A 16,191-nucleotide genomic window follows, 5' to 3' on the forward strand; every position below is an offset into this window, starting at 1 on the left:
GGGACAATTTTAAGACTACATCATTTCAAAAAGTTGTTGAACAAAAGTTTTATTGTTTGAGGAGTAGAATCTACGTTTTAATTTTTCGCCCGCGTTATAGGCCACACACTGTGTAGCTACTCCATTATGAAATTTATGAATGACATAAGACAAAACATAATATAAAACTTTACACGAAGTTCGTATCCTGGCCGCGTAGCTAACATGCCAATCGCTTACGCTCCGTAGCGATCGAAACGCAACTGTCACTGTCGCGCTAATATGGAAGAGTAATAGAGAGACACAAAGCGTTTCGTTGTCGAAGGGATAGCGATTGTCACCTTGGCTAGGCCGGCTGGTTTCGAAGTCGTCTTCAGAATTATTAAGAATGTGGACATTTGTATATCAATGAAACAATGAACGTATAAACGATCAAACCCATGAAATCACTCAACATTTGTTATTTACATCTATTAAGTAAATAATTTATTACCAGAAACCAATATTAATAACGATAAAATAATTAAGACATCGACAAATGTATCGACTGTATAAAATATGTATATACAGTGTGTGGCCTATAACGCGGGCGAAAAATTAAAACGTAGATTCTACTCCTCAAACTAGACAATGTTTGTTCAGCGACTTTTAAAAATAACTTGTGGTTTGTATTTTAAAACACTTTAAAATTTAATCGAACACGCAATGTATTACGAAATTGATTATGCCTGTACGGTGACAAGACTGACGGGCAATGTCAATTAGACGGAATTTAAAGTAAGTACATTGAAAATATTATTTAGTTTGTTTGAAAAAGGGACAATTTTAAGACTACATCATTTCAAAAAGTTGTTGAACAAAAGTTTTATTGTTTGAGGAGTAGAATCTACGTTTTAATTTTTCGCCCGCGTTATAGGCCACACACTGTGTAGCTACTCCATTATGAAATTTATGAATGACATAAGTCCTATTCCTTACCTATGTTTATGTCATTTGCACTCGTCCGTCCGATCCCTAATAATAATGATGTTAATTTGTCTAACAACAATGCCTCAAATTTTAATGTAGGCCTTTGTGTTTTCAACGACATACTATAATCATTATGTACGGCCTCGATTATTACGTATAAGTATTGAAAGGTGAGCCATTACGAAACCTTTTCCCGTAGCCCGCTCGCAGCGTGCCACTGTAAGAGCCTGTATCCATAAACCTGAGTGAGATTATGAACGGAGCGGTTATTAACAATAAACCGTGTCCTCAGGCCGCTTTCTCCTAATTGGCACTCGGTGGTGGGTAATTAACGCAAAGTGCGTTACCATAACTTTCGTAAGTAAGGTGCGTTCCTATTTTTAACCGACTTCAATTTCATAGAAGGAGGGGGTTCTGTATTCGGTTGTAGCTATGTTTTTTTTTAAATATATTCTCAATATTATTAAATAGTTCCAGTGGGTTAAATGGTACCCATCTACGTCTTTACGGCTTATTAGTTTTGGTATTACTTCCAGCCAGCATAATCCACATACTGTATTGATTTATAGGTTTGTGAATCCTGCTGTTAACGACCGAAATTAGATTAGTGCCGGTTACTAATAATAGACTATGAGGAGTAGTGAGGCCGTATTCAGAAACAAATGTCAATTCCATACAGTATACTACAATTTTATTGGTTACGAGACTTTGGCTAATTATGACTAGGTATGCATAGGTAAAGTTGGATTTTATATTATATAATATATTTCAATTCCGTCTAATACCTACGTCTGAAAAGCAATTATGTGCCTGGTATATCTCATAACGAATGGTTAGTTAAGTAGTAACCAACACAATAATGTGTAATTTTAATACTTATATCAAACGCCATTGAAGCCCGTTATTATGATAACAATATAAATACCTTCGCCTTATATTAAACAGAATAGGTTCGAGTACCTTGATAAGGGAAATAATGTATTTTATCCATGTTGCCTTATCAACACCTGCACGAGCGCTTACAGTAACAACTTGTATTCTAGTTATACATATATATAGAGCATTATAGGTATTATTGTAACCAGTAAGTATATTAATGCCTTCAGGGTTGGGCAGTATTTCAATTACATGTATTTGAAATACGTATTTGAAATACAAATTAGTATTTTGTATTTGTATTTCAAATACTACCTCAAAAGTATTTTTGTATTTGGTATTTCAAATACTGCACTCACATGTATTTAGTATTTTGTATTTCAAATACTTCAAGCTTCAAAATACATTTCTATAAATACATTTTATTAAATTCTATAATCCTAAAATGTCTAATCTCTCGCCCAAGCTGTGAGCCGACCGCGAACCTCCGATCCAGCCGAGATACAATTTTCATTGGCTGGATACTGGATCTATATTAGGTCAACTTCTGCGTGGAACTTTTCGTTTAAATCTAGGGGATAGGGTCATTGCAGTAGTTTCCATCCATGCACTAGTTTTCGACGACTTGACGGATTATCAAATATATATTTCATTTTTAATTTACTACTTTTTGCGAAATCTTCATCTTCCTCGCGTTGTCCCGGCATTTTGCCACGGCTTATGGGAGCCTGGGGCCGCTTGGAAACTAATCCCAGTAATTGGCGTTGGCACTAGTTTTTACGATAGCGACTGCCATCTGACCTTCCAACCCAGAGGGTAAACTAGGGCCGTAATTGGAATTAGTCCGGTTTCCTCACGATGTTTTCCTTCACCGAAAAGCGACTGGTAAATATCAAATGATATTTCGTACATAGTTCCGAAAAACTCATTGGTTCGAGCCGGGGTTCAAACTCGCGACCTCCGGATTGCAAGTCGCACGCTCTTACCGCTAGGCCACCAGCGCTTCCTTTTTGCGAAATATCATTGTTATATGTAGACAGATATATTGCTTAGACGCCTTAGACATAAGGATTGAAATCAGTCCAAATTTGTACAGGAATGTAGGTATATATTCAAATTTCGTCAAGTGGACGTAAACTAGAGCAGTACGGATATGATGGTCGTTCTTGTCTACGTGACAGCGTGATAAAACGGTGTCCGTCACTTTCTTTCCCACGGTGTTAAACAGTGACAGTTATTTTATCACGTGGATAAAGATGGATAAAGCTATCCATAATAGGCTGGCTGGACGAAAACTAGCGCAATGACCCTATAAGTTTATATGAAAGGATATTCGTTAACGTTAAAACTAAATGCTAAACAAAAAAATAAATAAAGGTATATTTTGTAATTGAAATACATTATTTTAAACACTGTAATTTGTATTTTGTATTTCAAATACCTGTCACCAAAGTAGTTTGTATTTTGTATTTCAAATACTTTTAAAAATGTATTTTGTAATTTGTATTTCAAATACGTGGAAGCCAGTATTTTGCCCAACCCTGAATGCCTTCTTTCGGGTACAAAAGCAACAAAAAGTTAACGGCTATATTAATAAGAAGATTAAGAAGGCATTTAAATTTATTTCAAATCAAATGCCCTAATTGGCTTAGATAGATGATGCAAGTGCGACGGTTTATTGATCCTCCTAACGTAACTAGTCAAGCATTGTTCTATTATTCTGTAAAATTATTACGAATTTTATTATAAAAATGAACAAATTCTGACATTAAAATTAAAAAAAGAAATGGTAAATAAATAATACTACGGAACAGTTTTGTTCTTGTTCCCAGTTCTCTTTACGATTATAGTATTTCTAAGTAAGTTGGTGGTAGGTACGCATTTAAGTAGCAACAACATATTATAAATTTCGACTCCAAAATTGGTCTTGCTCATTTTTTTCTCAATTCTACGCATTTGGTGACTGTGATATTTTTTCTCCTTCCACTGCTGTCACTTAATACTTCTAAAATAAATTACACCACGCTATACAATTTTGTTGAAATTTTTGTTTAGTTGCTTACTGGGTCTCATTAGTCGAAGCCCTGACCAAAAGCAGGCTAAGAACGCTGCTGGACAACTTGGACGAGGCCGAGGGCCCTCGTCGGTGCCCGTAATTGTCTTACCTAAATATAAAACAATTCGCCGTAAGTACGACAATATTGTTTACTTAAAAAAAATATTACGCTGCTAGTTGGACAAATCTAATGCTATCTGTTATATTTTGGTTAATAAGTCGGTAAAAGTTGGTCTCATGTCTTTTTGACATTTACGATTTTTAGAAAGAGAGAGAACTTAATAAGGGGAAGAGAAAATCTATAGTGACAAGCATTCAAGATGTCTCCATTTATTATTAGTAAATGCTGTGTAAATGTTTCACACGAACACTTCAAATTATAGGTATCCAGAAATAGACATCGACCTTTCTAAACCTAGTTCCAACGGCCCAATTCCCCCGTCTTCGTAACACGTGTCTATCTGATCTACAAACAAAATATATATTACACTGACAATGACATTGTTAAAAAGATAGGCAAATATAGCACTACTTTAATAGGTGCATGTTCTTCTCTCACTCTCACTGCACCTCTAGCACATGATTGGCGCGACAATATCTCGCGGGGAGATAGGATACTCGTCTTTTTCGAACTATGTCACAGATTATATAATAGTTCTTACGAATAATATATGTTACTATGATAATAAAAGAGGGACGGGTAGTCTATCTCGCCAATCATGTGCTAGGGCTGGCTGACCGTAAGCGTGACCGGCATGGATGTACGTGCGCGGGACCGCGAATATTATGTTTTTGATTTTTAATATACGTTTAAATAATTAAAAAAGTAATTGCTCTGTTACAAACATGATATTGCCGAATTTTAGAAGCATTTTTCATATTTTTAGCTTTTGTGTTTGTAATGTGCATTTTGACCTATGTTCGTGATTTTTCTGTCGAGCGAAAGTCAAAAACTCAGCATTTGAATCGATAATGTCCCTCTGGAAAGGCCTCAAGATTGCTTATAAAATTTTTGGCAGCCGTATCGTGAACTAAAAAAGCGCTACGACTTTTCAAAAACTCCGCTCTCTGAATCTACTGCACCCTAAATAAATCAATCGAGTGCTGACGGTCTAGGAGCAAAATTCGTAATGTATCAATAGTAGTGGTGACAAGGGTTGACAGTCAATCGCGCTGGTGCTGTCTCGGCCTAGTCCGAATGTGGTGGAGCAGAAAATTAAATTGGAACCCTCAGTAGACAATATGTAGATGTATGACTGAACATTGTCTACGGTAATAATAAAATGCAATACATATGAATGAAAATTGAGTAAGATTTGATTGATTTAAGAAGGTCCTGGAACCTGTATCAGGTTGAACATTTTGTTGGTTAGACATTAAATTTACATATCGCAACGACAACGACCAGTCGTGCTCTGTCCTTATTCTACGATTTTTGCAACCTTGACACCACCTCTAACTTGTGGCGAGTCTTCGTATTAATATCTTTTTGAAGACGTAATTCCCAAAAGAGAATAAATCATTCAGAATATTGAGTAACTGCCGTATTCGAACTTCAAGATATTCACAAGAGACGACACGTACTAGATCCATTCTAGATACGTTATAGTTTAGATTTCAACTAGTTCTCTTTTGCAGCGCAATTCGGGCAACCAATGTCACTTGTACTTACGATAGATCGTGTTAGATATCTATTAGATGTGAATTAGATCTCTAAGTAATATTTTGTGGAAATCGTTCAGTAGTATCTCCAGAATTGCGGAAATGTCAAATTTGACAGTTTAGATCTTAAACATATCGTTATCGTATCTTGGCGATGTCTAAAAGATATCTAACAGATGTCTATTACAAAATCCGAATCGGGCCCTAGTCTCTCAATTAAACTGTAATAAGTCTAGTTTGCTTATTTGCTTAGTCTTGCGATATCTTGATAATTCATTGTAAAGTCAAATTGTTGGACTGCTATGAAATAAAACTAAATCAGATACAAATTATCTCAAAGTTAGTTTTCTATATAAGTCTAAGTATCAAATTGTAACTATAAATGTTTATAATATTTAATTTTATTGGTTATAAAATCTTTAATTGTTCTCGTAATTCCAGTATGCTAAAGACAAAAATAAGATGTTAAGACGTATCCAAATTTTGTATAAATAAACATAAAATATATTTACCAGAGTGCCGTGCCAAATAAGTAGGTACTATTTACAGTCAGGTTTTAAACATTAGATTAACAAAACCTGCTTTTTTACAATAACACTAGCAAATAACAACTATATATATCTTGTAAACCACAATAATTATCTAAAACTACTATTTGAAATCGATTAATTACACGAACGTTACAAAAAATTCTATAAATTTTAAATGTAAGTCACGAATACGGTTTTAATTTTATAAATGATTATTTTTATTCGAGTGGCAAATACACGACTGGGCCACAGCCTGTCTCGGCGGGGGGTGCGGCGCCCGCGGAGTCCTGGCGGGTACTGCCGCGCCGCGGCCTGCCCGTGCCCGCCCATCGCCTCCGAGATGGATTAGCCGAAAACACCTTTTCTCGCCTACGTGCATTATTTTAAGGCTTAGAAAACACGAAAGCAGTTATGTTATGGTTTTTCACTTTACTTAAGTAGTAAAACTACGTGCATAAATAATTGCTAGCCCTCTTTGGTTTAAGTAGAACACTAGATTTATTGTTTATAAGGAGTGTCAGAGCAATCACTGTTATGGGGTGTTAAGAAACTTTCTTTGTTCAGATTGAAAACTTTTTGTCTTTTAAATAAACACTTGTGCTGAGGAAAGGATTTTATATGAAGGGAGTAAAGACAAACAAATTGATGGCACCGTAGGAAGCTTAGTGTAAACTCTGGGAGGAGGCCCGACGGCTCGGGATTAACGAGAATGGCCGGGATTTGGCGATCACGACCTCTAACGAAACACTAGCTTTGTACCCACATGTGATTACATCGTTTACCTACTTAACGAACAAAAAGTGAGGTTAATATTTCTTTCTACACATACGCTCACGTAAATCGACACAAAAGTGGGTTTATACTACTATGTATTTGATTAGCTCTGCAACCCAAACAGCTTATCAGATTACATTAGACGTTTCAATGTTTTTAATATATACAGTAAGTATATTATTTATAATTATTTTCCATCGTATTTACCTACACGCAAACGTACGAACGTGTCTTGCTATATCAGTCAGTCTCAGTACAAAAACCATTGACGTTGACTGAAGTAGCATGACAAATACGAAAGTTTCCGAGAAAAACTGTTCATATACCCGTACCACGTCTCACTGACATTGTCAACACTGACATATACGCTAACGTCTACGTATTTTACTTTCTATACATCTCGCTCACACTAATAAGTCAGTACGAGCGAGATGCATAGAACGTATGTTACGTATACCTTTAGCATATAATTATGTTTATTACATAGGTACCTAGTAACTTATCTGGTACCTAAAAAAAGTTATTCCAATAAGTATTTGATGCAACCGTGTTAATTCAATAGGTTCTAACCGGAGAAGATCTTTAAATTTTTTCCACCCCGCTGTATGCTCAAATGAATCATCGTTTCAAAATAAAAAAATAGCAATCCGATTTCCAGATGAATTCCTTTAAGATTTTTATACACAACAATAAAGCCGATCCGCCCCTTGAATGAAAGTCCGCAGAAAACAAACAAGCCCTATAAAAAGTCCATAACATTCGACGCCGCAAGTTATTTGTAGATCATAACACAGCGCAACCAGTCTTCTTCACGCGAATAAAGATACACTTTTCCTTTCGAGGACACCAAGTTCTATTTGAACAAAGGAGGTACAGAACACCTGCTAACTGCATTGCTGAAAGTTTTACTAAGATTTCAGACACTTGACTAATAATTAAGTTATTCCAAATTCTTGCGGAGGTTTATATTCTCTTACCACCAAAAATAATTAAATTAGTTCAGTGCTAGGTACTTAACTGTTAGTGAGCGTCCCGAAATCAATATAAACGGCGAATTAAATTTCAGTTCAATGTTATATTGCCTAAGAATGTTTTTGTTATAAGGAATGAAAAAAATAGAGTGGAAGGTGGTGAATAACTGAGCCTCGAAGAATGAAAATGGATGAATGCAGCAAAAGAATGAACTGTCAGAATCCGGCTGACGGCGCAGCGAAGAAATGTACTAGGTAAGTATACCTCCTCGTACAAAATAGGCCACGTATTACCATTTACAAATCAGGAGAAGATTTAAAAGATTTTCTTACAAAGATTATGACATCGTTATAAAATGTATCTGAGGTTTATTACAATGTTGTTGCTCCCTTAATTACCTCATTAATTTATACCTACCATATCAAGGTAAGCGCCATTTACGATAAAGTCATATAATAATTATTATGAAAGGAAGAATACCTACGATGAATTGTTGTCATATTTACTTCTAAAAGCACGTTGAATTCATATACTATTATTGTGATAAATATTTAAGCTGTATTAAACGTTCCGAAATCAGATTCTTCGAATATAACTCGGTTGATTTCTGTTTTCTGTACCTACAAGCGTTAAGACTACAAAAGTTCATAAATGTAAGCTGCAAGAGAATAATAATATACTGGATATTCATTATGTGACCACATTTCATACGTTATGGAAATGTATTATCATAAATATTTAATATGGCACCAACCAGCTAGACATTATTATTATTTTCTTCTCAACAATATTAAATAGTGTCAATTATTTTTCATATAAAAATGTATTGTATTAAATTATTATTTTTTCTAATTTTTTTTGACGTTTACGTTTACGTAATACGTTTTTATTTTAAAAATATCAACAAAATAATTTAATGCCGAAATGTCAATTTTAATTCTACAAATATTTTTAAAAGTTAAGGTTTTATACACTGCAGTTTTAAGTTTGAATTGATCTCTAGGATGAGTAAAGTTTAGGATGTAAAGTACGTTTGACACTACTATTTCATGCTACGCTGCTACGCCGGAGAGGTGGCGTAGCGGACGCTACGACGTAGCCCCGCCGGTAGGAGTAGTTGTTTACCAATATACAAGTTATACAACACATGTAATTTTAACTCAAAAAGTATAATTTTTTATACCGATGATTTAAGTAGGTCACAGAAATATATTAGTTTGATCTTGGAGTTAAATAACCATACTAGCATCTGCTCGTAACTTCATATCAAAAATAAATAAAATAAAATAACTTCATCTGAATGGGTTCATAAGTGTAAAAAAGTGAGACAGAGTTACTTTGTCATTTATAATATAATATTAGTAAGGAAGTGATATAAACTAATGCATTATTCAAAAGTAGTAGTAGGTATTCAAAATTAAGATTTTTTTATCTTAACTGCAACGATCAGAAATGTAACGTATATCACGCGAAGTGACCTAACGACATTAAACGATTACCCTATTACGCTTACCTACTCGTCCAGCGGGCGTCTCATGTCTCAGAGACGGTTAATAACTAATTTGATTTTAGCCAATCTGGATCGTTTCAGTGACGGCTGAGTTAGATATTCATGTACATTTATTTCATAAATGCACACAAAACATTACACGCCAGAAACAGTTTGAAGGAAAATGAATACATTTTCAATCATTAAATAACAATAAATAATCCAATGTCAGTACTAAATTTAGCATTTTTATCTCTCAAGCAACCATTTAGTTCCCGTGAGTTACCATCAAGTAGGCCGGCATAAGCGTAAGGCATGTAACGTTGTGCTTGTCGCGGCCCTCACATGAAAATATTTGAGCCAATATGGTAGTGCCGTGGTTTCCTTTTGATAAATAAAATAAAAAATGCAGCACTTTCTGCTAAGATAATATGCCAACCTTAAGTAGGGACATTAGTACAAGCTAAGCTGAGAATATTCACTTCTCGGAATTGAACAGCCTACAGCGCCTACGTTGCCGTTGCAGTTGTGTTAAAATAACAGTTCTGCAGTTCCCGGCAAGGACACCGTTCAACAATATTGTCTTAAGCAGATCTTGCACCAAAGATTCCTTTTGAACTGTATTTCCGAGCCGCTTTGATATTCACCCTTCATATATTTCCACATTTGAATGGACGAGAGATGATTGTCAAGCAAAAGGAGCGTATTTGGGAAGTTGGTGCAGCGACCTGGAGGACGCCCCTCCAGACGACCAAAATACAACTGGAAAATAACAAATAGCACATAAGCTTTTATTAGGAGCAAGCACCAGCCCGGTACTTTAGTTATATAGTACATAATATACACATATACATTTCTGTGATACTTAACTGAACGGAGCCCGTACCATGAGTCACTGACAGTGTCAAAACTGACATTTACGCTATCCAGAACGTAATTTACTTTCTATAAAAAAAAGCGAGTACGAGCGAGATGTATAGAAAGTAAATTACGTTCTCGACGGCGTTTATGTCAGTGACAAACTGATGGTAGCCGTACAGTTAAAGCTTTTCCCCACGGTGTTAAATGTACAATTAGCGGTGATATTTTGTAACAGTCTGAGCTGGATTTCAGCCTTCGTTTTAGGCTCAATTGTGAGATAATTGTATTAGAAACCAGAATCTATTACCTATATAGAACGAGGAATTGTATCTACCCATTTAAATCGAATCTTGGGTGTTCCCAGAGTTAAACTGCAAGTAGGATTGGAATATCTATGGAGATTAGTCGATTAGTTACTGTGATACATATATATACCCAGGCATGTATAAGTGTACAGTCGCCATCAAATATATCGGACTGGCTAAGGCTCTCACAAATATCTGAACACGCCTTTATTGTCAGGGCGTTAGAGTGCGTGTTCAGATATTGTGAACACCTTGGCCGCTCCGATATATCTGATGGCGACTCCATGTACAATTAGAATATGCTCGTACATATGAAGCAGAACATTACGATATCGCATTTTACGATAACCGTCGGAGAAACACAGAAAACGTCTCTATGCGAAATTCCGCAAACATTTTTGCAAAAAAAAACACAAGCTTATGAGATGAAACCGTGTCAAAATAAACTCACATTTAGCTGTAGCATTTATACGACGTTGTAGCGAAAAATGGGAACTTGTTTGGAGGACTTCGTAATTATGCAAATGGACGGACGCAACAAAAGTGCTAAAGGCAAGTGAAAGAAGACCAGCGGCGCATATTCATATTTGTTACGCGAGCGCCATTCTCGAATTTCTCGAGATCTCGGAATCTATTAGAACGCGTGTATCTACGCGTAAACTGGTTTTGCAAGAATATTCGACTGGCATGGGCTCGGTGAAAGATTGGAATAGCGCCGCAGCGCCGGGGCGCAGCTTCCACGTGGTGCGGCGTCCGGACGCGAAACCTACTTACATACATAACTCCGTCGGAGACATGTCTAGATATATGGGCACTGTACACTTAGCTGCAATCTCGCAGAGGAACAAGCATTAAAAACTATCCGCTGTATTTGTAAAGCCAGACCAAAGCGTTTTTTTATGTTGGTTGTGTTTAATTAATTAATTTTATTAACTTTCATTTGAAATAAGGGCAAGAAAGAATTAAATAAATACTTAATGCAGCGAATATAAAAGAATATAATAAATCTTTTTTTTATACATTTACAGCCTTTTACATAAAACAGACATTTACAAACTGAAACTAAAACTAAAACTAGGTACTTTAGCTTTTTTATACCCACACGCCATGTCCTTCCAATTCACAATACGATTCCTTATTGATCGTCTTTCCTCGGCGAAATAGAAATACGACGTCGGCGTATATCGGAAAGAGATAGTGATAATACCACAGTGAGCCGTCCCGAAGGGTTTCCACTTCGCGGTCCTTTTCGGGTGTTTTAATTTTGCGACGGGTTTGGGTTCGTGTCGAATGTCGATCTTCGTCTTATCGTTATTGAGGTGCACTGCGTTGGACATAATGTCATTTGATTTCTTACTGTTTGACATAGGTACCTTCTTATTTTTATTTGAGTGTGATGTGATAAATGACATGATATTACGCTTCTTAACAATTTACACTACCTACTTCTGTGATGTCTAAATAAAGTTACACACTTGCTATTGCAATAATTAAGTATTGTTTAGTTAAACATATATATTAAGCTGTATTTGATCCATTAACGATCCTCTTAATAAACACAATACATAAAATTAAACCATGTCAATCACAGAGTATAAAACGTTTTTCTGGCTTTACTGCATTAATTGTACCTACGTAACAATCCGATAAACTGATTACTCGTTGAAACTTTTCATTGATCGGAACAGCGGAAATTAAATTTTAAAATATAAATTGCCTGTTCGAACGAGCAGCCCTCTACTCTTATCAACTTATTAATTTACTACTGGTCGGTCGCACTTGTTTAATGTTAATAGTAGATTGTACAGTCAGCAGCAATAGTTGCTAAGCGGGCGAATTGTTCAAAATGTTGACGCAACTTTATTGTTAAGAGAATAAGAGCGCGTCAAGGTAATTACTACTAAACTAAACTGAAACACTTAAATATTAACTAATATGTTTTATCGATATTTGAGTAACAATTAAAATGATCTGATCGTTCGGTTGGCTGTGAACTGGTCTGATTTTTGTCTTGTATTTAATTGTCATGTCGAATTTTGAAATTAAATCTCTATCGTCCTAAATATGTATGTCAGTCAGCCAGTCAGTCAGTCGGTATATGTCAGGTCCCCACGGAGGTTAGAAGCCACGACAATGCCATTATATAACATCGCGCGCGCTACTGTGTAGTGTGTCAGTAGCGCACAAATTAATGAAATCAAATAGGAATTCATATTTTACATTTCTGAATGCGCATCCTGTTTATTGTAGGAAAGGAAAAGGGAAATCAAGAATTGTATTGTAACTCTTCGTGGTTTTATTGTAAATGGTACCAGCTAGTATTGTACCTATAGGTAGGTATGTGTGCCTTAAGCCTAGAAGAAAATTTCATTGAGTGGCCAGCTCAAATGCGCTACACAAATGAGATATATATTATTTACGTATTGATTTTAATAAGTTTCTGAAATGTATATAAGCTTATATTGCCAACTATACCTTCCGTTCCTTATTTATCACTTAACTCCTAGAACGTTTTTATAATGAACCCAACTTCTCATATGTAACAAGTCCCTTGTACCCAGTGTATCTCGCTCTAAGGCATGAAGGACCCAATTTGCGAAAGCTGAATCAATCCACCCGCTATGTAGGTATGTGCGTATATCGACCCTTCAAAACTGCAGATGTGCCGATCAAACGAGCTCCGCCAAATCACTCTTTTCACCTTTTACAATTTCACATCAACGGATTTTATATCTTATCATCACTTCATACAGTTCAAATTGCGATACAATTTTATTATATCACAGAATTCTTCGACTCTACATTTCTGGCACGTAGCGAGTCGTAATACATGGACATAAGGGTTACGTTTATATATAAGGAATTGGGAAAAGTTACTGGGGAAGTATCCAAAACGAGATGGGTAATGAATTGATTATAGAATGATAGTGCAAGGTGTTTGGTAAAAAAATATGTTCAAGATGTAAATTTCCTTATCTCACGAGCAAATGAGCATTATAGTGATTGGATTTTTAAAATCCGCCGACGACATACATTTTGATCGTTCTCAATAGAACTTAGTTCAAGTTGCACTATGCAACAAATTCATGAAATCTGACTGAAGCGAAATTTTTTTGGTAAGCTGTAATTTGAGGAAGATCGGCTTAGGGGTTAAAAAAATAGGTGGATTAATCTATATTTTAATATACACAAGTCTCGTGAGGTATCCGTTCGAAGCGAACTTCTAGTATGATTTATTATTATTAAGTATATGGCTCTCCATCACAGAAGGGTCCTTATAATGCTTCAAGTGCAAGAAGGACGTTTCCATCTGCAATTTCAACAGAAATTCTGATGAAAACCCACATGTTTATAACAACTATGTAATAACTTACCGCTTGTGACTTGAAGAGTAGCGGCGAAGAGACATAAGAGCGACAGCGACAGGCCTTCCAGCGAGTTGTGCCAATGTGCCGCGGCCATACTGTGTCCTAAAAATAACGGTATTATAATGAATGTGTAAGGTAGCTCTTACTACTTATACGTATTTTTGAGTGAGGCAGGTTACCAAAATAATACCCGAAGTTGTGTCACATTTATTATTATTTCACGAATTTCTAAAAGAAAATTAAACGATTTCGTTCAGATGTAATACAAGTACAATTTGTTTAATCGTACAATAGTAAACTGCCCCGGTAGATTAGGACGAGCTTGACTCGATATCTTAGGGCCACTTGCACCATTACGCTAACCCGGAGTTAACCGGTTAAACCGTTAACTCAGTGGCACATTGTACTGGTAACCATGGTAACTCCAGGTTTAACCGGTTAACCCCAGGTTAGTGGAATGATGCAAGTAGGCCTTAATAACATAATAACATAAGTTAATAACATAAGTTATCAATTTAAAAAAGCTTTTGTTTAAAATTAACATATGTTCACATACGTTCACTGACATATGTATATAGTCAGTCGGGACAATCGGGTTATTTGAAATGCCACCATGTAGGGTCATTGCGCTAGTTTCCGTCCATGCTCTAGTTTTCGTCAACTTGACGGATTAGCAAATAATATATTTCATGTTTAATTTGCTACTAGCGAAATATATTTTTCACCTTAGCAGCTCGAACAAGGGTACTTTGATTCTTAAAAACAGTGAGCAAAATGCGATTTTGCTCACTGAGTGAGACAAAATGACATTCAAGTGACCTTTATAGTCAAATGTCATTTCAACATGCGGGGTCTAATAAAAGTTCGAAATACTTGGGTTCTATTATCTCTGTCCCTTTCACACTGTTAGCAAAAAGAAATAGACAAAAAAAAGTTAAAACAACATTCAACAGTATATTCACGGTTTATAATAGACCCCCGAAAAACTTCAGACCGCATCGTTCCAAACCACGTACGAGTATGAATTCTTAATAATTAATAAATAAAAATAAAGTTTAAGATTTGATAAAAACTGATAAAATACTATATTTTAGGTATTTTATTGTACAATTAAAATAACGAACTCAAAAAATACACAGATCATCACGCAAAATTAATTATTTTACTTTTAAGAATTTCTACCATAGTTGACAAATAGTACGTATCCGCAATTCGGACCGTATCTTACAAAGATTTTTTTTTTTTAATTGTCGATTGAAGTGTTAGTTAATGTTTGTTATTTCTATATTATTTTAATGGAATTTATTATTACGTTTTGTTTTTGTGTTCCATTGCGGTAATTAAACTTAATTGTTTGTATATCTTAAGAAAACATGAGTGCAGGTATTAAGTGATGAACAAGGATTACATTTTTCAAGTTGTCTAATAGGTATGTTCTCACTGCGCTGAGGTGAAAAATGTTGTGTACTACACGAGATCAAAGTTATTTACATCTCGTGCGCTTTTGAGTCCCTTACTACGCTCAAGATTCTAAATTAGATTCACTCGCTACGCTCGTGAATCTATTATAGAATCTTTCGCTTGCACGGGACTCAAAATAAGCACTCGAAGAAATATCAAACTTTGATCACTTGTTGTACAAATAACTAGATAGATATATTGTTTAGTTTAGACATTAAGCATTGCAATAAGTTAAAATTTGTGCAGCAATAGGTTTATATTCAAATTTCGTCTAGTGGACGAAAACTAGCGCTAGTTTTCGTCCTGCTCTAGTTTTCGTGAACCTATCCTCCTAAGACCCGGCGTACAAATAGTGAGGGTGTTAAGTGAAATGACCTTTTTTTGCTTGATTAAAGCATGAAACTTGGCACAGTTGTTCCTTCTATCAAAATAAGCCGATTAAGATCGGTAGCCCGAGGGACCCCCCGCTTAAGCCCGAGAGGGGGGGGGGGTCAAGTAGCGCCCCGCCCGGCTTCATTCTAAAAATTCTAACAGGCCCCGTTTAGCTAATAGGTCATATTTGGTATCAATTTCGGATAAATAAATAACGTAGAATTCATTTCTGGTATAAAAAATTGCAATTTGTTGAAAAAAAGAATAAAAAAACACATAAAATCTAATTTTGGAAGTGTAATTTTTGTTTTTTATTTATTGTCAAAATTAAACTGCTTGGTTTTTCTACATACAAAAAATATGACAATAAAGCCTATTTAATGCAGATTTTAAAAACATAACGTTTACTAACCTTTATTAAAAGGAAATTGCATAAAAAAAACTTATATCGTCTCGCGCCGGTGAATATCTTTTTACCGACATCGGCATCGATATAGACAACATCCGAAGTGCACAC

The 16,191-nt window shown here is 35.5% G+C and overlaps 1 protein-coding gene across 2 annotated transcripts in view; it reads right to left on the minus strand.

Annotated features, from left to right (window-relative positions):
- The window catches only part of LOC134659516 (dorsal-ventral patterning tolloid-like protein 1), a 109,347-nt gene that overhangs the window by 50,659 nt on the left and 42,497 nt on the right, over positions 1–16,191 (minus strand). For both annotated transcript variants that reach the window (XM_063515187.1, XM_063515179.1), the window contains exon 3: positions 13,848–13,943. In XM_063515187.1, the coding sequence (XP_063371257.1) occupies positions 13,848–13,935 (88 nt within the window). In that variant the 5' untranslated portion in view covers positions 13,936–13,943. The remainder of the gene's footprint in view (positions 1–13,847; positions 13,944–16,191) is intronic.

This window comes from Cydia amplana, chromosome 2 (genome assembly GCF_948474715.1).
Source record: "Cydia amplana chromosome 2, ilCydAmpl1.1, whole genome shotgun sequence".
Lineage (NCBI taxonomy): Eukaryota > Metazoa > Arthropoda > Insecta > Lepidoptera > Tortricidae > Cydia > Cydia amplana.